Genomic DNA, 14,080 nt, shown 5'->3' with positions numbered 1-14,080 from the left:
CTGTTGCTGGTGGTTACAGACGGGGACGTGAATCCCAGCTGTTAGCTCCCAGGATAGTGTGGGCTGCAGAGAAACAATGGTTCAGCATTTTTATCAGTGTGTCCAGCTGCTGCCACATTGGCAACACGACCCAAATGATCTTTAAAAGGTCTTCAAGGGTGTTTGGCTCCTTTCTGCCTGAAGTGGAAGGTGATAAATGCAGCTCTAGTGGATTAAATGCCCAGCAGCCATGTGCATCCTCAACACCCCACCCACTCCTGCAGAACACACTTGTAGGGTTGCCAGCATTTGCTGGCACCCAAAAAAAACTCCCTCAAGCCACAAGCCCTGGCCACAGGCACTTGGCTGTGATCTTTGCACAACAGCTTCCAGCTGCAGCTTGAACCAAAAAGCAGCCAAGACACAGGGACTGCAAACCAGCAAGATTGTGCTCTGAGGCATGGATTTGGTACTCTTTAGGGCAAAAACTTCCAGGCTTGGCATGGGATTTTTCCTCCTACCAAGACGTTTATCCCTGAGCTAATAAACATGGTGTTTAACTGCTGCTCTCCCACTGTTGGCTACAGTGACACAGAGATGTCCTTGTCCAGAGCAAAACATGCCAGCTTACAATAATAGCGACAGCCTAGAGAAGTGGCTACGGACCTAAGCACAGATGAAGGTTCACAAGAGCAGAGGAGGCATCCTATCTGCTCCAAGCCAGCAACAGTGTGAGAAAGCAGAAGTATCTTGATGTAGATACTATTGCTCTTTAATGGAAGCGTCCTCCCTGAACGGCTGTCACTGAAAACACTGCCAGGATTGCAGTGGGCTGACCTGTGCCAGCTCAACAGCCAGAGACCTGCTTAGGGAAGAAAGCAAATTGCAGCTTTTCCAATTTTTTTTTCACATTTGAAAAAAAAAAAAAAAAAACCAACAGTTTTATTTGACAACAACCGTGTTCTAAGCTTATCATAATTGCCTCCTGGCTGTGAGCTAAACTGAGTTAAAAAATAAATTCACAAAAAAAAGCCCACACCACCAATCAAACCCAACTGTGTTTCCTACATAGTTTCATTTAGAATCTTCCCTTTGCAGGTTCTCCCTCCCAAGCTGAAGGCTGCACAAGGTTCCAAGACCATCACCCACTTGGGCTCTGGCATCCACCCCCAGCCCATGTTCAGTGGGCAAAGCACCCCAGAGGGGCAGTGGGGACACCCAGCACACCAGATGTTCCCTGCACTGCATCGACACCCCCAGGTCTGCACCCTTTCTCCTCAAGCTGATGGCCAAGCAGCAAAACGCTGTAGCAGCATTCCAACATTAACATCAGTCACTGGCTCATGGAAAGTGTTTGGGGGTTTTTTGTTTGCTTCCAGAGGAAAAAAATTGAGTGGATTTGTAAGTGGGGTAGCAAAATTTTAAGACAAAAAGCAGACATTTAAGGGGAATAGTGGGGTGGAAGGGCAAAAGGTCAAAGGGACAATGGGACACATGCCCGGCACAGCAGCTGCTTCCCTCAGCCCCAAACCACAGAGGTATGAAGCTAAAAAGGCAGGTCTTTCTCTTCATCAGCAGATCAGCCTTGCTTCCCCTGTCACCATCCAGCTTGTAGTGGGTGCAGGAGTGGCCTCCTGGCCCCAGAGCCTGAGCCAGCATAAGGAAAGTTTCTACCCAGCTGCTTAACCTGCTCCATGAGGCTTAGGAAAATGCAGTTTGGATCCTTCCCAAATCCACAGAAAGTATCTTTCCAGGAATGTGAGATGCAAGCCCAATAAGCACATTTTAAAACAAGGCAAGGCTAAGTGCTAAAGCTGTCCTTCAGTTCTGGCTGTATTTTAAGCAGCACGAGGGTAATTTGTTAATGTGGCAGATTTTATCAATTTAATAACTCCAAAGCTGTTGTCTGAAGTATGAAGACTTTGCTTTCCAAATCACTTCAGCTTTTTGGGGCCAGAAGATGAGGAATTACGCTGAGGAAATACACTGACTTCCTTCCCAACACAGAGCTGCGTCATGGGCTGTGGACAAGTGCATTTACCAGCACAAACTCCCTTCACAGCATGTAGGGACTCCCACCTCTCCCTCACCCTGACTCCACAGCAGTGCAGCTGCGACAACTGCGTGTCACTGCCGCAGTCCTTCCCTGCCACACCCTCCCTGGTGCATCTGACTGACTTGATGCTGCGGAGCAGCAAGACTCAACCTCTTCCCTGAGAAACTGAAAGCAGCAATGCATTTTTAAGAAGTGCAGTGAGTGCAGCAAAAATACTTCTTTTGCAGCTCACTGAAGAAACAAACAAAAGTCCAGCATCTCCAGAGCCTTTGAATTGACACTTCCTTACAGCAGGCTGAAAGGAGCCTTCCCACCAGAGGCTGTGCCGTGCAGAAGAGCACACAGCTCCCTAGTTAGGAATGTTTGCAGACAGCAGTTAAATACCCCAATGAGCCTGGAGCACAGGCACGATGACACACACAATTTGCCATCCAACCAAGCAGCAAGGGTGTGCTCATCGTGCTCTGAAGCACCTGCTTTTCAAAGCAGCACCACGTCTGTACACAGGTGCCACGTGGCAATTTGCTCCAGGCTGCTGCCCAGGGCTCCCAGCCTCGGAAGAACCGGTGATGCAAGGGGAGGAGTCATTTCCACTTCATATCAGCTCCATGGAGTTTTAAACTTTGACTCACAGGAAGTGGGAGTCAGGGGTATGAGGGGTACCACAGCCATACCAGCATTGCCCTGCTCACACTAACTTTACTCAGCTGAGAAGTAAAAGTCTCAACTGTTTCCTCTCCCTTCCCTTTAATATTCCTATTTCTAATGAAGCTGCCAACAGGAAAGGGAGGATAACATCCTCACCTGGCCCCATTAAACACATCCTCTGCAAGAAAAGCAAGAGTTGCCTCAGTGACTTTATCTAGGCTTTGAACCTGCCTCCCTGCTTTTCAGCCCCACTGGGTGAAGTATGTTACACCAAAATTCCACCTCACCCAGAAGCTCAGCTGACCCAAAACACTTTCTTGAAAAACCTTAAAAAAAATTAACACCACCCCTATATATATATATATATATATATATATATATATATATGAAGTTCCCACAGAACTAAAATAGGGTGTATTTAACCAGACAGGAGCCTGAGATAACTAGGGCACACTCCACTCCCTCCTCCAGTCTCTCACTCCTCCCAGCCTGCTGCCAAATCTATCTCACCCCTGCAGAGCCCCCCTGCACCTCCACCCTCCAGCACCAGGGGCCAAGCACTGACACGAGACAGCAAAGATGCAAAAACTTTGGAGATAAACAGTTGGCAAGTGGGCCATGCCCTCCCCTTTCAGGCACCTTAACCTCCTATGCCATCACTGCAGCAGGAAAAGTTAATGATTAGCAGTCCGAGGCAACATCCCTGGTCAGGAACAGGGTGAGCAGCAACAGACACCCCCTGACTCCAGGTGGGGCTCTGAAGGAATTTGTGTTCCTTTATTCAATCCAAACTGCCACGGGGTCAGGCAGGCAGAAAGCGCAAGGAACCTGTTACTGTTGCATCTCAAGAGAGAACCCGAGAAGCAACAGTGTTTGCTCCAGGTCTGTCAAACAGATGCATTCCCTAAAAAGGAACACAGCAGGAACTTCAGGTAAGCCTCCTGGTCTGGGGGAAGTCTAGGGCAGGCTGAGCCATTCCAACATCTCTCTCCAAGAGGCCAAGTACAAAAAACCACCAAATCCTGCAACTTGACTGAACTCCCCAACAGAAAAGTCAAATACAAAGTACCACAGGCAGGCTGTGTTGGAAAACAGCCATTTCACCTTCTCTCCCCAATAATTCCCAATCAGCCTCCTGCCTTGATCTTGGAGTCATACTACAACCCAGGAGAGGCCCGAGTACTCTTGTCTGACAAACACCTCACCCAGCACTTGCCTGAGTAGCACATATTCCATTCTGGGATGTTTTTATTTTTCATTTCTTATCTCTTCCAGAGATAAGTATCTGCACAATGATACAAGATGAAGGTGGTCCACTCCATTATGACATTTCCTGGACTTTGCCTTATTGACCTCAACCTGCTTTTGCACTCCAGTGCCACAGGCAAACTGTGAAATCTGTCTGGAAGCAGTCCAGTTGTTGTGTGGTAGCACCAGCTGTGCTACTGACAGCACGCAATCCACGGTGAAACCTCTCCTTGAAGTCACCTTGAGAGACATCAGACCAAAAGAAATTACCTAGAATGGGTTTAAATGAGTTTTATTTTAGACAACCTACATGATAGATGTTTTTTCGTTTTTTAAAACAATGCCTCCACTCCAAATCAGGGTCAAAATAAGTGAATAAAGCTCAAGATGACATCAGTCCAGTTGTTAGACATTGCTGATTCCTGGTGGTGTGCCGATGAAGAAACAGCAGCCAGCTATGAAGACAAGTGATCCAAAACCATACTGTTTGATTTGTTACTGAAACAAGAATAGCAAGTGTTAGTTGAAGATCATGACAGTAACAGCAAGCTTCTGTAACTTCTTTCTGTATTCCCTAATTCAATCTGGACTGCCACAGTCAGGCAGGCAGAAAGCGCAAGGAAGTTATTTTTGCATCTTAGTGCAAACCAGAGAGCAACAGGAAAAGTGCTCGTGGTCTATCAGAGGATGCTGACCATTTTTACAATCGTACAGAGCAACTGGCACCCACCAGCTGCTGAGCAAGCCAGGTGGAACATTCATTCACACCCTTCCTGCTTTGCACACCAAGGTTCAGATTTCCTCTCAAGTCACAGCACATCCTAAACAAGTACCAGAGCTTACAATGTACCTGCTGTCTCTGAAAAACTCCCAGGAGGCAACTTCCAGGTCATCACCTGTTCCAGGGCCAGGACAGACATTCCCCCTCCGTCAGGCTGTAGGAGGTGCTGTGTCTGTCTGGCCAGTTCAAGTGTTCCTTTAACTGGGCTACTGCTCCACACCAGAACCTGGCTCATCTTTACATGACTTGCATACCAGAAAGCCTGTGAGTGGCTTTACAGATAAATTTAGCTGTCTATATACAGACTTCACAAGTCCACAATGACTGGGCAAAGCAACTGGTGATCCCTCACTGCAGTGAATTCCACAGGTCTCCAAGCAAGCCAAAACCCCCACATTTGGGATCCAAATACTGTCTTGTGGCAATCACATTCCAATACAGAGTAGTTAAAGCAGACCACAGGAGCTGTCCTCAGCTCAGGCAGTTGGAGATTCCAAATACAACAAGGTTAAATACCTGGTCAAGTATTACTGTGTTCCCAATTTTAGAGCAATATTTCAACTGTCAGTTCTTGTTTAAGGGCATCAGATTAAGTGAAAGAAGATGGAACATGACCATGCAAGGTACCTCACAATTAACCCCCAGAAAAGGGATCCAAAGTAGAAGTGCTCTGTTTCAAAGGATCTGCTCTTTAATCTAATGGTTTAAACCCATTCCCAATTACACACACCTCACCAGGACCACCCCTTCTGCATTTCTTAGCCATGAAGTCACCATGAATCACTGCAGTGACAGTACATCTCCTTTCAGTACAACTGAATAGTACTCTAAGAAAGGTTCAGGCACTTTGTACAATATGGAAGCACCAATCAGGCTGTACTTACACAAAATTTAAAGTTCTCCACCTGGCAGCTACTGTTCAACTTTAACAGGGATACAGGAGAACAAGAGATGAAGGAGCTCACCATGTAATTGGGCATGTTCACCCACTTCGGTTCAGTACTTACACATTTCTCGATTTCTAAGCCATCCTTAAAGAAAATCATATATGGGGTCACACCGTCCTCACGGAAATCCAGGAGAGCCACCATTCCATCTGGATTCATGTTCTCCCCTACAAAGAACTTCAGAGGAATGTGTCACTAAGACATTCAACTGGCTAATGCCAGGAGAAAATGCCTTTTTATACACAAACAATGGATCATCACCAAGCTTAGTTTAACAGCTAAGCTGAGCAGCCACAGGGATTTTCCTTCTCTGCAGTTTGTCCATCTTAGTGCCACCATGGTTGACACACCAGAAGAAAGGGATGTTGTCCAGAGGGACCCTGACAGGCTGGAGAGGTGGGAACCTTGTGAAGTTCAACAGGCCAAGTGCAATGCCCTACATCGGGGTCAGGACACCCCCCAAGCACAGATACAGGCTGGGCTTGAGAACGGATTGACAGGAGAAAGACTTGGGGTGCTGAATGACCAATAACACTGTGTAACCCAACACTGTGAGCCTGCAGCCCAGAAACCCAAACGTGTCAAAAGAGGAGTGGCCAGCAGGTCAAGGGAGAGGATTCTGTTCCTCTGCTCTGCTGACACCTCACCCGGAGTGCTGCATCCAGCTCTGGAGCTGGGATCCCAACACAAGGACATGGACCTGCCGGACCAAGCCCAGGTGGGCCACTAAGATGGTCAGAGGCCTGGAGCTCCTCTCCTATGAGGACAGGCTGAGGGAGCTGGGGTTGTTCACCCCTAGAAGCTGCAGGGAGTCCTTACAGCACCCTCCAGTAACCTAAAGGGGGCTACAAAAAATCTGGAGAGGGACTTTTGACAGGGGCACATTGCAATAGGACAATAGGGAATGGCTTTGAAACTCAAACGAGAACAGATTTAAATTATATATTAGGAAGAAATTATTTACAGTGGTGGTGGTGAGGCACTGGCACAGGCTGACCAGAGAAGCTCTGGATACCACCATCCCTGAAAGTGAGGCCAGGCTGGATGGGGCTCTCAGCAACTGGGTCTAGTGGAAGGTGTCCCTGCACATTGCAGGGGATTGGAACCCTATGGTGCTCTTCAACCCAAAGTGTTCTTTGTAATTCAGTAATTTTACCATGCTGCTATGAACAGAGTTAAGAAACAGCAAGGGCCAGAGTGATCCACCTTCCAAGTCTAACTGCACAGTCCCTGAATCCCCATAACAACAAAGGTAGCTAACCACAAGCATTACCAGCTGAAATGAGACTCCCAACAGCCAACAGTCTTCGGCTGTTTCTCCTCCCTGACTCTCAGAGAAGGGCAGGCTAGCATCCTCACAACAGGAGCCCTCAAAATTCTCAGCAAGCTGTTCAGCAGAGGAACCAACCACAGCTCATCAATACTGCTGTAAGGAAACATAACTGACCTGGTAGTTTTTGAAGTTGGCAAGGATGTGTTTGATTTGTTCTGCAGCCCCAGTCATGAAAGGCTTTACTCTCTCTGGCTTGTGTTCCTCAAGTCTGGCTTTGATTCTGGAAGGAGAAAGAAGAAATGCTCTGAAAACATGTTCTAGCTTAGTAACTTCACTGTCTGGCAGGATGTCATAGCAGAAAGAGTAGCTACCTGTCTTCCATTTTACTGCTTTTCCCCAATTCCCTCTTAACACCCCCAAATTTTTAACTTATTTTTGCAAGTGAAATCACCTGCCACTCCTATCATGGTCATTTTACAACCAGGCTAGAGACAGGCAAAAATCAGCAAGTCCTTTCCACAGCAGCAAGAGTGTATCAGCCATCCATGTCACAAAGCTTTTCCACTTTCAGTATTAACCCCACTGAACACCCACCAACAGAAATTACACCATGAACTAGCAAAAAAGACCCATTCACACATGTTTTATAGCTGTTTACACTGTCATGCTACAAAAGCTTCAGAAGCTTTTCTTTACCACCTCAGTCCCTTCCATATGAAGGTTTGGCATGGAGAAATACAAAAGAAAACAGAAATGTTACAGGTAAGATCCAAAGCACATGATCAGGCCCTCTACCTCAGCCAAGATAAACACAGCTATTCCAGCACCCACTCTTTAGGGCTCCAGTTCTGCCAAGCATTAAAGACATGACTGAAGTTCACAGCCAGTTTCACACCTGTATCAGAACTAACACCAACTAGGAATAAATCCAATGCTGTTTTTATGATCTCAAGCACATAAAACCATTGCAATCCATCTGAAAGGAAAAGCCTACCAACACTTACGCTTTCATGTAATCCTTGATGTACTTCTTGTAGGATTCTTTTGTGAAGCTGGTCTCCTGAAGATGGTGGTTAATTACTATGTCAACACCAGTTATGACCGTGGCTTCTGTTCCATCTCCCTCAGGACCTTCAGCAGAGGCATTGCCACCAATTAGAGAGTCATCAATTTGACCCTCTGTCCTGGTGACCATCTAGATTTAGAGACATCAAAAAACTTAACGGCTCTGCAAAAAACCTTAACGCTACTGCTCTTACACACCTATGACCTGACAGCAGGGCACAACTCCAGAGACACAGTTCAGTGCAAGGAAGCTGGCTGCAGCTCAAGCACTAATTTCCCAGTGACAGGAGAAGGGGGAATGAGTTCAAACTGAGAGACAGTAGGTTTAGATTAGATATTAGGAAGAATTTTTTTAAGTGGGAGGCACTGGTAGAGGTTGCCCAGAGAACCTGTGGATGCTCCAGCTCTGGAATTGTTCAAGGCCAGGCTGGATGGGGCTTTGAGCAACCTGGTCTAGTGGAAGGTGTCCTTGCCCACGGCAGGGAGGTTGGAACTAGACGGTCTTCAAGGTCCGTTCCAACGCATTCTATGATTCTATGGCTCTCAAGCACGACTCCTCCCACGGTGCCTAACCCAAACTCCATTACACTCCAGCCTGGCTGACCCGGGCTCTCACAAGCACCACCCAAGACAGCACCAGGCACTGGGCCGAGGTGGGTCTTCCCTTCTCTCCCTCCATCCTCGCCCTTCGCAGGGACGCCACCCCCACTCCGCACCGGCCGTGAGTCACCGCGGCAACGCTTCCTCCCTCCCTCCTTCGCGGCGGGCGGGTACTCACCTTCCCCTCCACTTCCAGGCACAGGCCGTCCGCCACCTCCCGGATCTTGTAGATGTCCGAGAACATCTCATCCTCTGCGGGGTCAGATAAACACACATACACACCGAGGCGCGTCAGCCTCCGCCTCCCGGCACCCACCACTTTCCTCCCATCGCTCCCGCCCCCGGGCCCCGCGCCCCCCCCCGCCCCGGCCCAGCCCCGCACATGCGCGGCGGCACCGCCGGGCCCAGCGCCCGGGCCCGGGCCGCGCTTCCCCCCCCCGCTCCGAGCGCCGGGCCGCCCGCCCCTCCCGGCCGTGCCCCCCGCCCCCCCGCGGCCTTACGGCTGATGCAGTCCCGGTAGATGATCATGGCGGCGGCGGCGGGGGGCGGCGGGGGCGCGGGGTGTCGGCGCAGCGACCCGGGCGCGGGGCGGGAGCGGGGCGGAAAGGGCCGAGTCAGCGCCTGCCGGGGCTCATATAGCGGGCACGGCCCCGCGCGTCACCGCGCACGCGCACTGCCGCCGCCCCGCCCCTCCGCCAGCGGCGCCCCCGCGCGGCCGCGCCCGGAACCGCCGCGTGAGAGGGCCGCGAGCGCCGGGGCAGCGCCACAGGGGCACCGGCCCCGGCACAGCGGCTGTAAGCGCACCGAGGGCTCCCCTCAGTGTCCTCCAGCGTGGACACACCCAGCGACCTCATACGGCTTCTCCTCAAGGCCCTTCGCCATCGTCATTGCCCTCCTTTGGACGCTCTAATAGCTCCGTGACTTTCTTAAATAGCGGCCCCAAAACCTGCCCCCAGCACTCGGGGTGAGGCCGCCTCAGCTCAGAGCAGAGCTCTGCTCCCCTCCCCTGCCCGGCTGGCGATGCTGTGCCTGGTGCACCCCAGGTGGCTCTCCTGGCTGCCAGGGCACCGCTCAGATTCAGCGTGCAAAACGAGGAGCAGGGTTTCATCCTTCCCGGGTCACAGGGGTCGGGGCTGGCAGGGACCTCTGGAGAAAAACCAGTCCTGCCCCGTGCCAGAGCAGGGCTGCTGCCTCTCATTGCCTGTGGCTGCATATCATGGGTTTCAACACCAGTTTTCCTCCTTCTTCCAATCTTTTGAACTCTCAGTAATACTTTTCTTTTTGTCTAACTTCTTATGAGGTGTCTGGGATGTGTGATCACTGGTCCTTTCCTCATTACTCAATCACTGAGCTGGGATGATCACATTTTCACTTTCTTTTTGCCAGATGGTACAAGTTGGTGCAAGATGGTACAAGTTTTGGGCACATCTATGCAACCTTTCTTTTTCCTCAGGTGTGGGGGTTTTTTGGGGTTTTTTTTGTTTTGTTTTGTTTTGTTTTGTTTTGTTTTGTTTTGTTTTCCAGGGAGGCAATTATGTATATCCACGCTCTTTTCCTTCTGTTGTATTAGGAAGCATCTTTGCACCCACATTTTCTAAACTAGCCTCCCATTTAACACAGGCAGCAGCCTCGTAAATCCACACACTGACTTTCCCAGGAGAACTGCTCCCAGCTTTCCCCGAGCACGCCGGGGAAGCACCGCTGCCCATGTCCCACCACAGGCAGGGTGCTCCCTCCGTGCGCAGCCTGCCAGGTGTGTGTGTGTCTGTGTGAGCTGTCCCGGCCACTGCCAGCTGCTGCCTCCTCACCGTGATCCCCACACGCTGCCGAGGGGCTCTGGACCTTGCAGGGGCTGTGACATGGGGACACTGAGAGCCACTCACCCTGCTGGGGTGTACATGCACATACGTTTGCTCTACTGGGCGCTGCACCGCCTCCAAATAAGTGATGTTTTCAAAACAGGGAAATAATTAGGAAGCTGTTGGAGTCTTCCTGTTGGTAATCCCTCAGGGAAATTGACCGGGTATGTTCAGAGACACCGCTTATGCATTTGCGAAAGGGCTGGCTGGGGCAGGTATATTTTTCACATATTTCTTATTTTTCTAAGGATAAGTGACATTCAGTCATCAGGGTCAAGATGAAAGACAGAAGGACAGTAATGCCTAGACTTCTTTTTCCCCCTTTGGACATACTTTTTGGCAGCAGCCTGTCACAGCTGAAACAAATCTAGACCTCACTTGAACTCTGATTCTTAAGAGACATTGATAAAATACCTTAAAAAGACATCATGGGACCTGAAAGCTTAATGCTGCTAATGATCCTGGATTTGGCAAAGACGTTAGGGCACAGGACACAATTCCCTGTCCCTCACTTTCCTTAGGCAGTAAATTGCTCATTGCTTTCTTTGTGTGTGCCAGTGGAGCTCTCTTTTCATCTCCTCCTCCCCTGCTCTTCCTTCCTTTGCTCCAGATATCAGTGCCCTTTTTTATTTTTTTCAGATGGTCTAGCTGCTTACATAATCCAATTAAATGTATAAGTTGTTCTCTGCTGGTTTTCACCTTCAAGACTACTGCTGCTATTTCAGGCCTGAAGAAGGGGCTTCTGCCCAAAAGCTTATCCTGGTTTTTTTTTCCTCAGTGGCAGCTGGCCTGATAAAAGATATCCCCTCTTTTTACAAACCACATTAGAAAAAGAACAACTTACATCTTTAGCAGTGTGCTGAGTGACAGGGGAACATTTGGCTCCTTCTACATAGTGTAATATGCAGCTAAAAACATCCAGTTAGTAGGTGTGTTTGAATTTGGTTTTACTTTCGAGAGACTGTTCTAGAAAAATGGATATTTCTGCAGTAGTCCAGAAACCTCTTACAAATTCATCAGTTGACTCAATTTGCTGAAGTTGGGGTAGAAAGCCTTTAGTACAGTGTGAAGGTAGAAGGACCTTCAGGTTGCTTTGCCTTGTCTGTAGGTCTGTATTAAGAGTTGCAGGTGTAAAACGTGAGATGTCATTTAAAAATGCATCTGTTAAATGTGTCAAGTCTCCTGTGTGAGCGCCCGTTTGATGTGGAGTTAAGTTAAATCAGTATCAAGCTGAAGTTAGCAATATTTTAATTGGCATAGGCTTCACTGAGCTACCAGTGCTGAAATTTTCCTGTGGTCCCATATAAACAGAGAATTATGTCATGTGCTGATAATTTGTGAAATAGATTTGAATAGATTTTTTTTTTCCCCAGGAAACAGGGACATTTGAGTAAACCTTAGTGTTGCTCACCTGCCTTCTGTCCAGGCAGCCTCTTCAAGCACTTCTCACAGCCAGCCAGAGTTGGATTCCCATTTCAGAATGACAGGTTAAAAATATGGTCCCTCCCTCCACCTTTTTAGCTGCCGACTGACAGCCAAAATGATGTGACAGGTTTTCCTGATAGTGCACCTCACCTTTCGTGTTATGTAAATCCCGAAGGACTATGGAAATCCTGTGGGTTTATAGATGAGTCTTCTAATAGTATCTGAGGAGGATTTTCTAGGCAGGTGTCTGCAGAGTCTCTCAAGAAGCCTTTCTCATGGAAAGCCACACCTCAGGGCAGTTGTGAATTACTGCAGTATTACTTCCATCAAGTATTAGCATCTGGATATGGCTGTGCTCAGCTAATTGTGGCTTGGATTAAAGTGCCAGATGACAGCTGATACTACACTATTCTTTCCCTAAATAAACAGTACATTTTCAGCCCATTGTGGCAACTCCCCCTGAGCTGTAAGAAAAGGGAGGAGATCCTGCCTTCAGCTATGTCTCCTGCAGGGTGTGATCAGTGGAAATAAAGCAGAGGTGAGGGTGGAGGAAGAGGTGATACTGGGCTCTGACATCAGGGACAGTACCAGTGTGTTCTTCTAACATTTGTAAAAGGCTGTGAAAGTCACATAATAGTGGTGATGTTTTACATCATTTGCTGGGTATGGAGGAGAGGATCCTAAGTGTGTATATATATGTATACATATATATATCTATATGCCCACACATCTATATCTGCTGGTAGAAAGCAACTGGAAAAATGAAGATGAAAGGACTGAGCAAGGCCTGGCACTGCAGAGAGGCTGGCAGGACAGTCTGTGCCCAGTGCCCAGTGCCCCCTTCCCCAGTGCATCTCCCAGCACAAAGGCTTTGGAAGAGAGCATGCACGTGATCAGCTTATGTCTTCACAAATTTGTCGGGAATATGGGACTGAAACAAAGAGCTGTGACTTTGTAGCCCTTCTTTCAACACACACAGATGGAAATTGTAGCTTTTAAGAGTAGGTTAACTTCAAGTTCATTCCCTGGGGCATTTCCAGGCAATAAAGATTTGATGGCTACTTGTTACCCCTTCTTATTAATTAGGAATTGATCTTACAAACCCAGACCATCAGTTTGATTCTTTCAGGTGAGTTTATGTTATGAATATAGTGAGTCTTCCAGTGCTTGGCAATTCTTTGACTATTTTGGATCTCAAGCCAAAATTCATAATTTAGATTTACATTGGCTGTGTACTAGGCCAGAATCCCAGATCCCAAGATTAGTATTTGGAAGAGTTGCGCTTTGGTCATTAGTGTGCTCAGATCTATTCCCAAATGATAGACCATGTTAGACTGGACCATGTTAGACTGGACTAGATAAATGAAGGTACCTCAGACAAAGGCATCACTTTTTAGAATACAAGGAAAGTCTTCGGTTGAGCAACAGCCCCTTTTGCACTCAGAACAAATGCAGGTGTTCTCACCTTGGCATTTTCAGTATTTACAGTTTCTCTCGGTGCAGCCGGGGCCCTGTGAACTCCTTTTCTCTCGCTGGCCGCTGCACTTCTGCAAACAGACACAGAGGTCACTGTGCAGCTACAAACCCTTTTTATCTGTGGCACTGCTTGCACCAGGCCAGCTCACCCAAACCCTGGCCTGGAGGGTGTGAGGCTGAGTCAGCACTGCAACTGCTGCGTTTCCAGGAAAAACAGGACCGCGATTCCCAAGTTAAGAACTAGGAAGCAAGGTGCTGCCCACCTGCAATTTTATACTTACTAACCTTGTAAACATCCAGGTGACTGAAAGGGCTGTGCTGGAAAGGCCTGCACCTGATCCTTGGGTCTGCTGCCTGTGTGTCCCTCTGATGGATTTGTTCCATATGGGTGCTCTGATGCCCTGCTTGCAAGCGAAGAGCAGAAATGATCAGCCACAGACACAGGACAGAGAACTGGGCAGCAGTTCTACAGAAAAGATCTGGGGTACTGGTGGATCCAAAGCTGAACCAGAATCATAGAGTCATAGAAACATTTAATTTGAAAAAGGCCTCTGAGATCATTGGACTCACAATCATTAACCCAGAGCTGCCAAGTCCACCAGTAAACCATGCCCCTGAGCACCACATCTACTTGTCTTCTAAATACTTCCAGGGATGGTGACTCAACTACATCCCTTGGCAGCCTGTTCTGATGCTTAACCAGCCTTTCAGTGGAAAAAAAAT

At 48.4% G+C, this 14,080-nt stretch overlaps 1 protein-coding gene and 2 non-coding genes across 3 annotated transcripts; all 3 read right to left on the bottom strand.

Moving 5' to 3' along the window:
• Positions 1-3,448: 3,448 nt before the first annotated feature.
• On the bottom strand, positions 3,449-3,584 carry LOC134549228 (small nucleolar RNA SNORA31). The gene has a single exon (XR_010080032.1). It is a non-coding gene; the product is annotated as a small nucleolar RNA SNORA31 (small nucleolar RNA).
• A 623-nt stretch (positions 3,585-4,207) lies between these two features.
• TPT1 (tumor protein, translationally-controlled 1) lies at positions 4,208-9,239 on the bottom strand. The gene is made up of 6 exons (XM_063392135.1): positions 9,098-9,239; positions 8,776-8,849; positions 7,937-8,127; positions 7,107-7,212; positions 5,720-5,836; positions 4,208-4,429 (listed from the first exon to the last, which is right to left on the bottom strand). Exons 1-6 carry the CDS (start codon positions 9,123-9,125, stop codon positions 4,427-4,429), a joined length of 519 nt encoding a protein of 172 aa, XP_063248205.1. The 5' UTR covers positions 9,126-9,239; the 3' UTR covers positions 4,208-4,426.
• On the bottom strand, positions 4,495-4,624 carry LOC134549227 (small nucleolar RNA SNORA31). Its single transcript, XR_010080031.1, has one exon. It is a non-coding gene; the product is annotated as a small nucleolar RNA SNORA31 (small nucleolar RNA).
• Positions 9,240-14,080: the final 4,841 nt, after the last annotated feature.

This window comes from Prinia subflava, chromosome 3, assembly GCF_021018805.1.
Source record: "Prinia subflava isolate CZ2003 ecotype Zambia chromosome 3, Cam_Psub_1.2, whole genome shotgun sequence".
In the NCBI taxonomy this organism is placed as follows: domain Eukaryota; kingdom Metazoa; phylum Chordata; class Aves; order Passeriformes; family Cisticolidae; genus Prinia; species Prinia subflava.
Note: the sequence above shows the minus strand (reverse complement) of the source record. Positions and strands in the feature narration are given on the sequence as shown.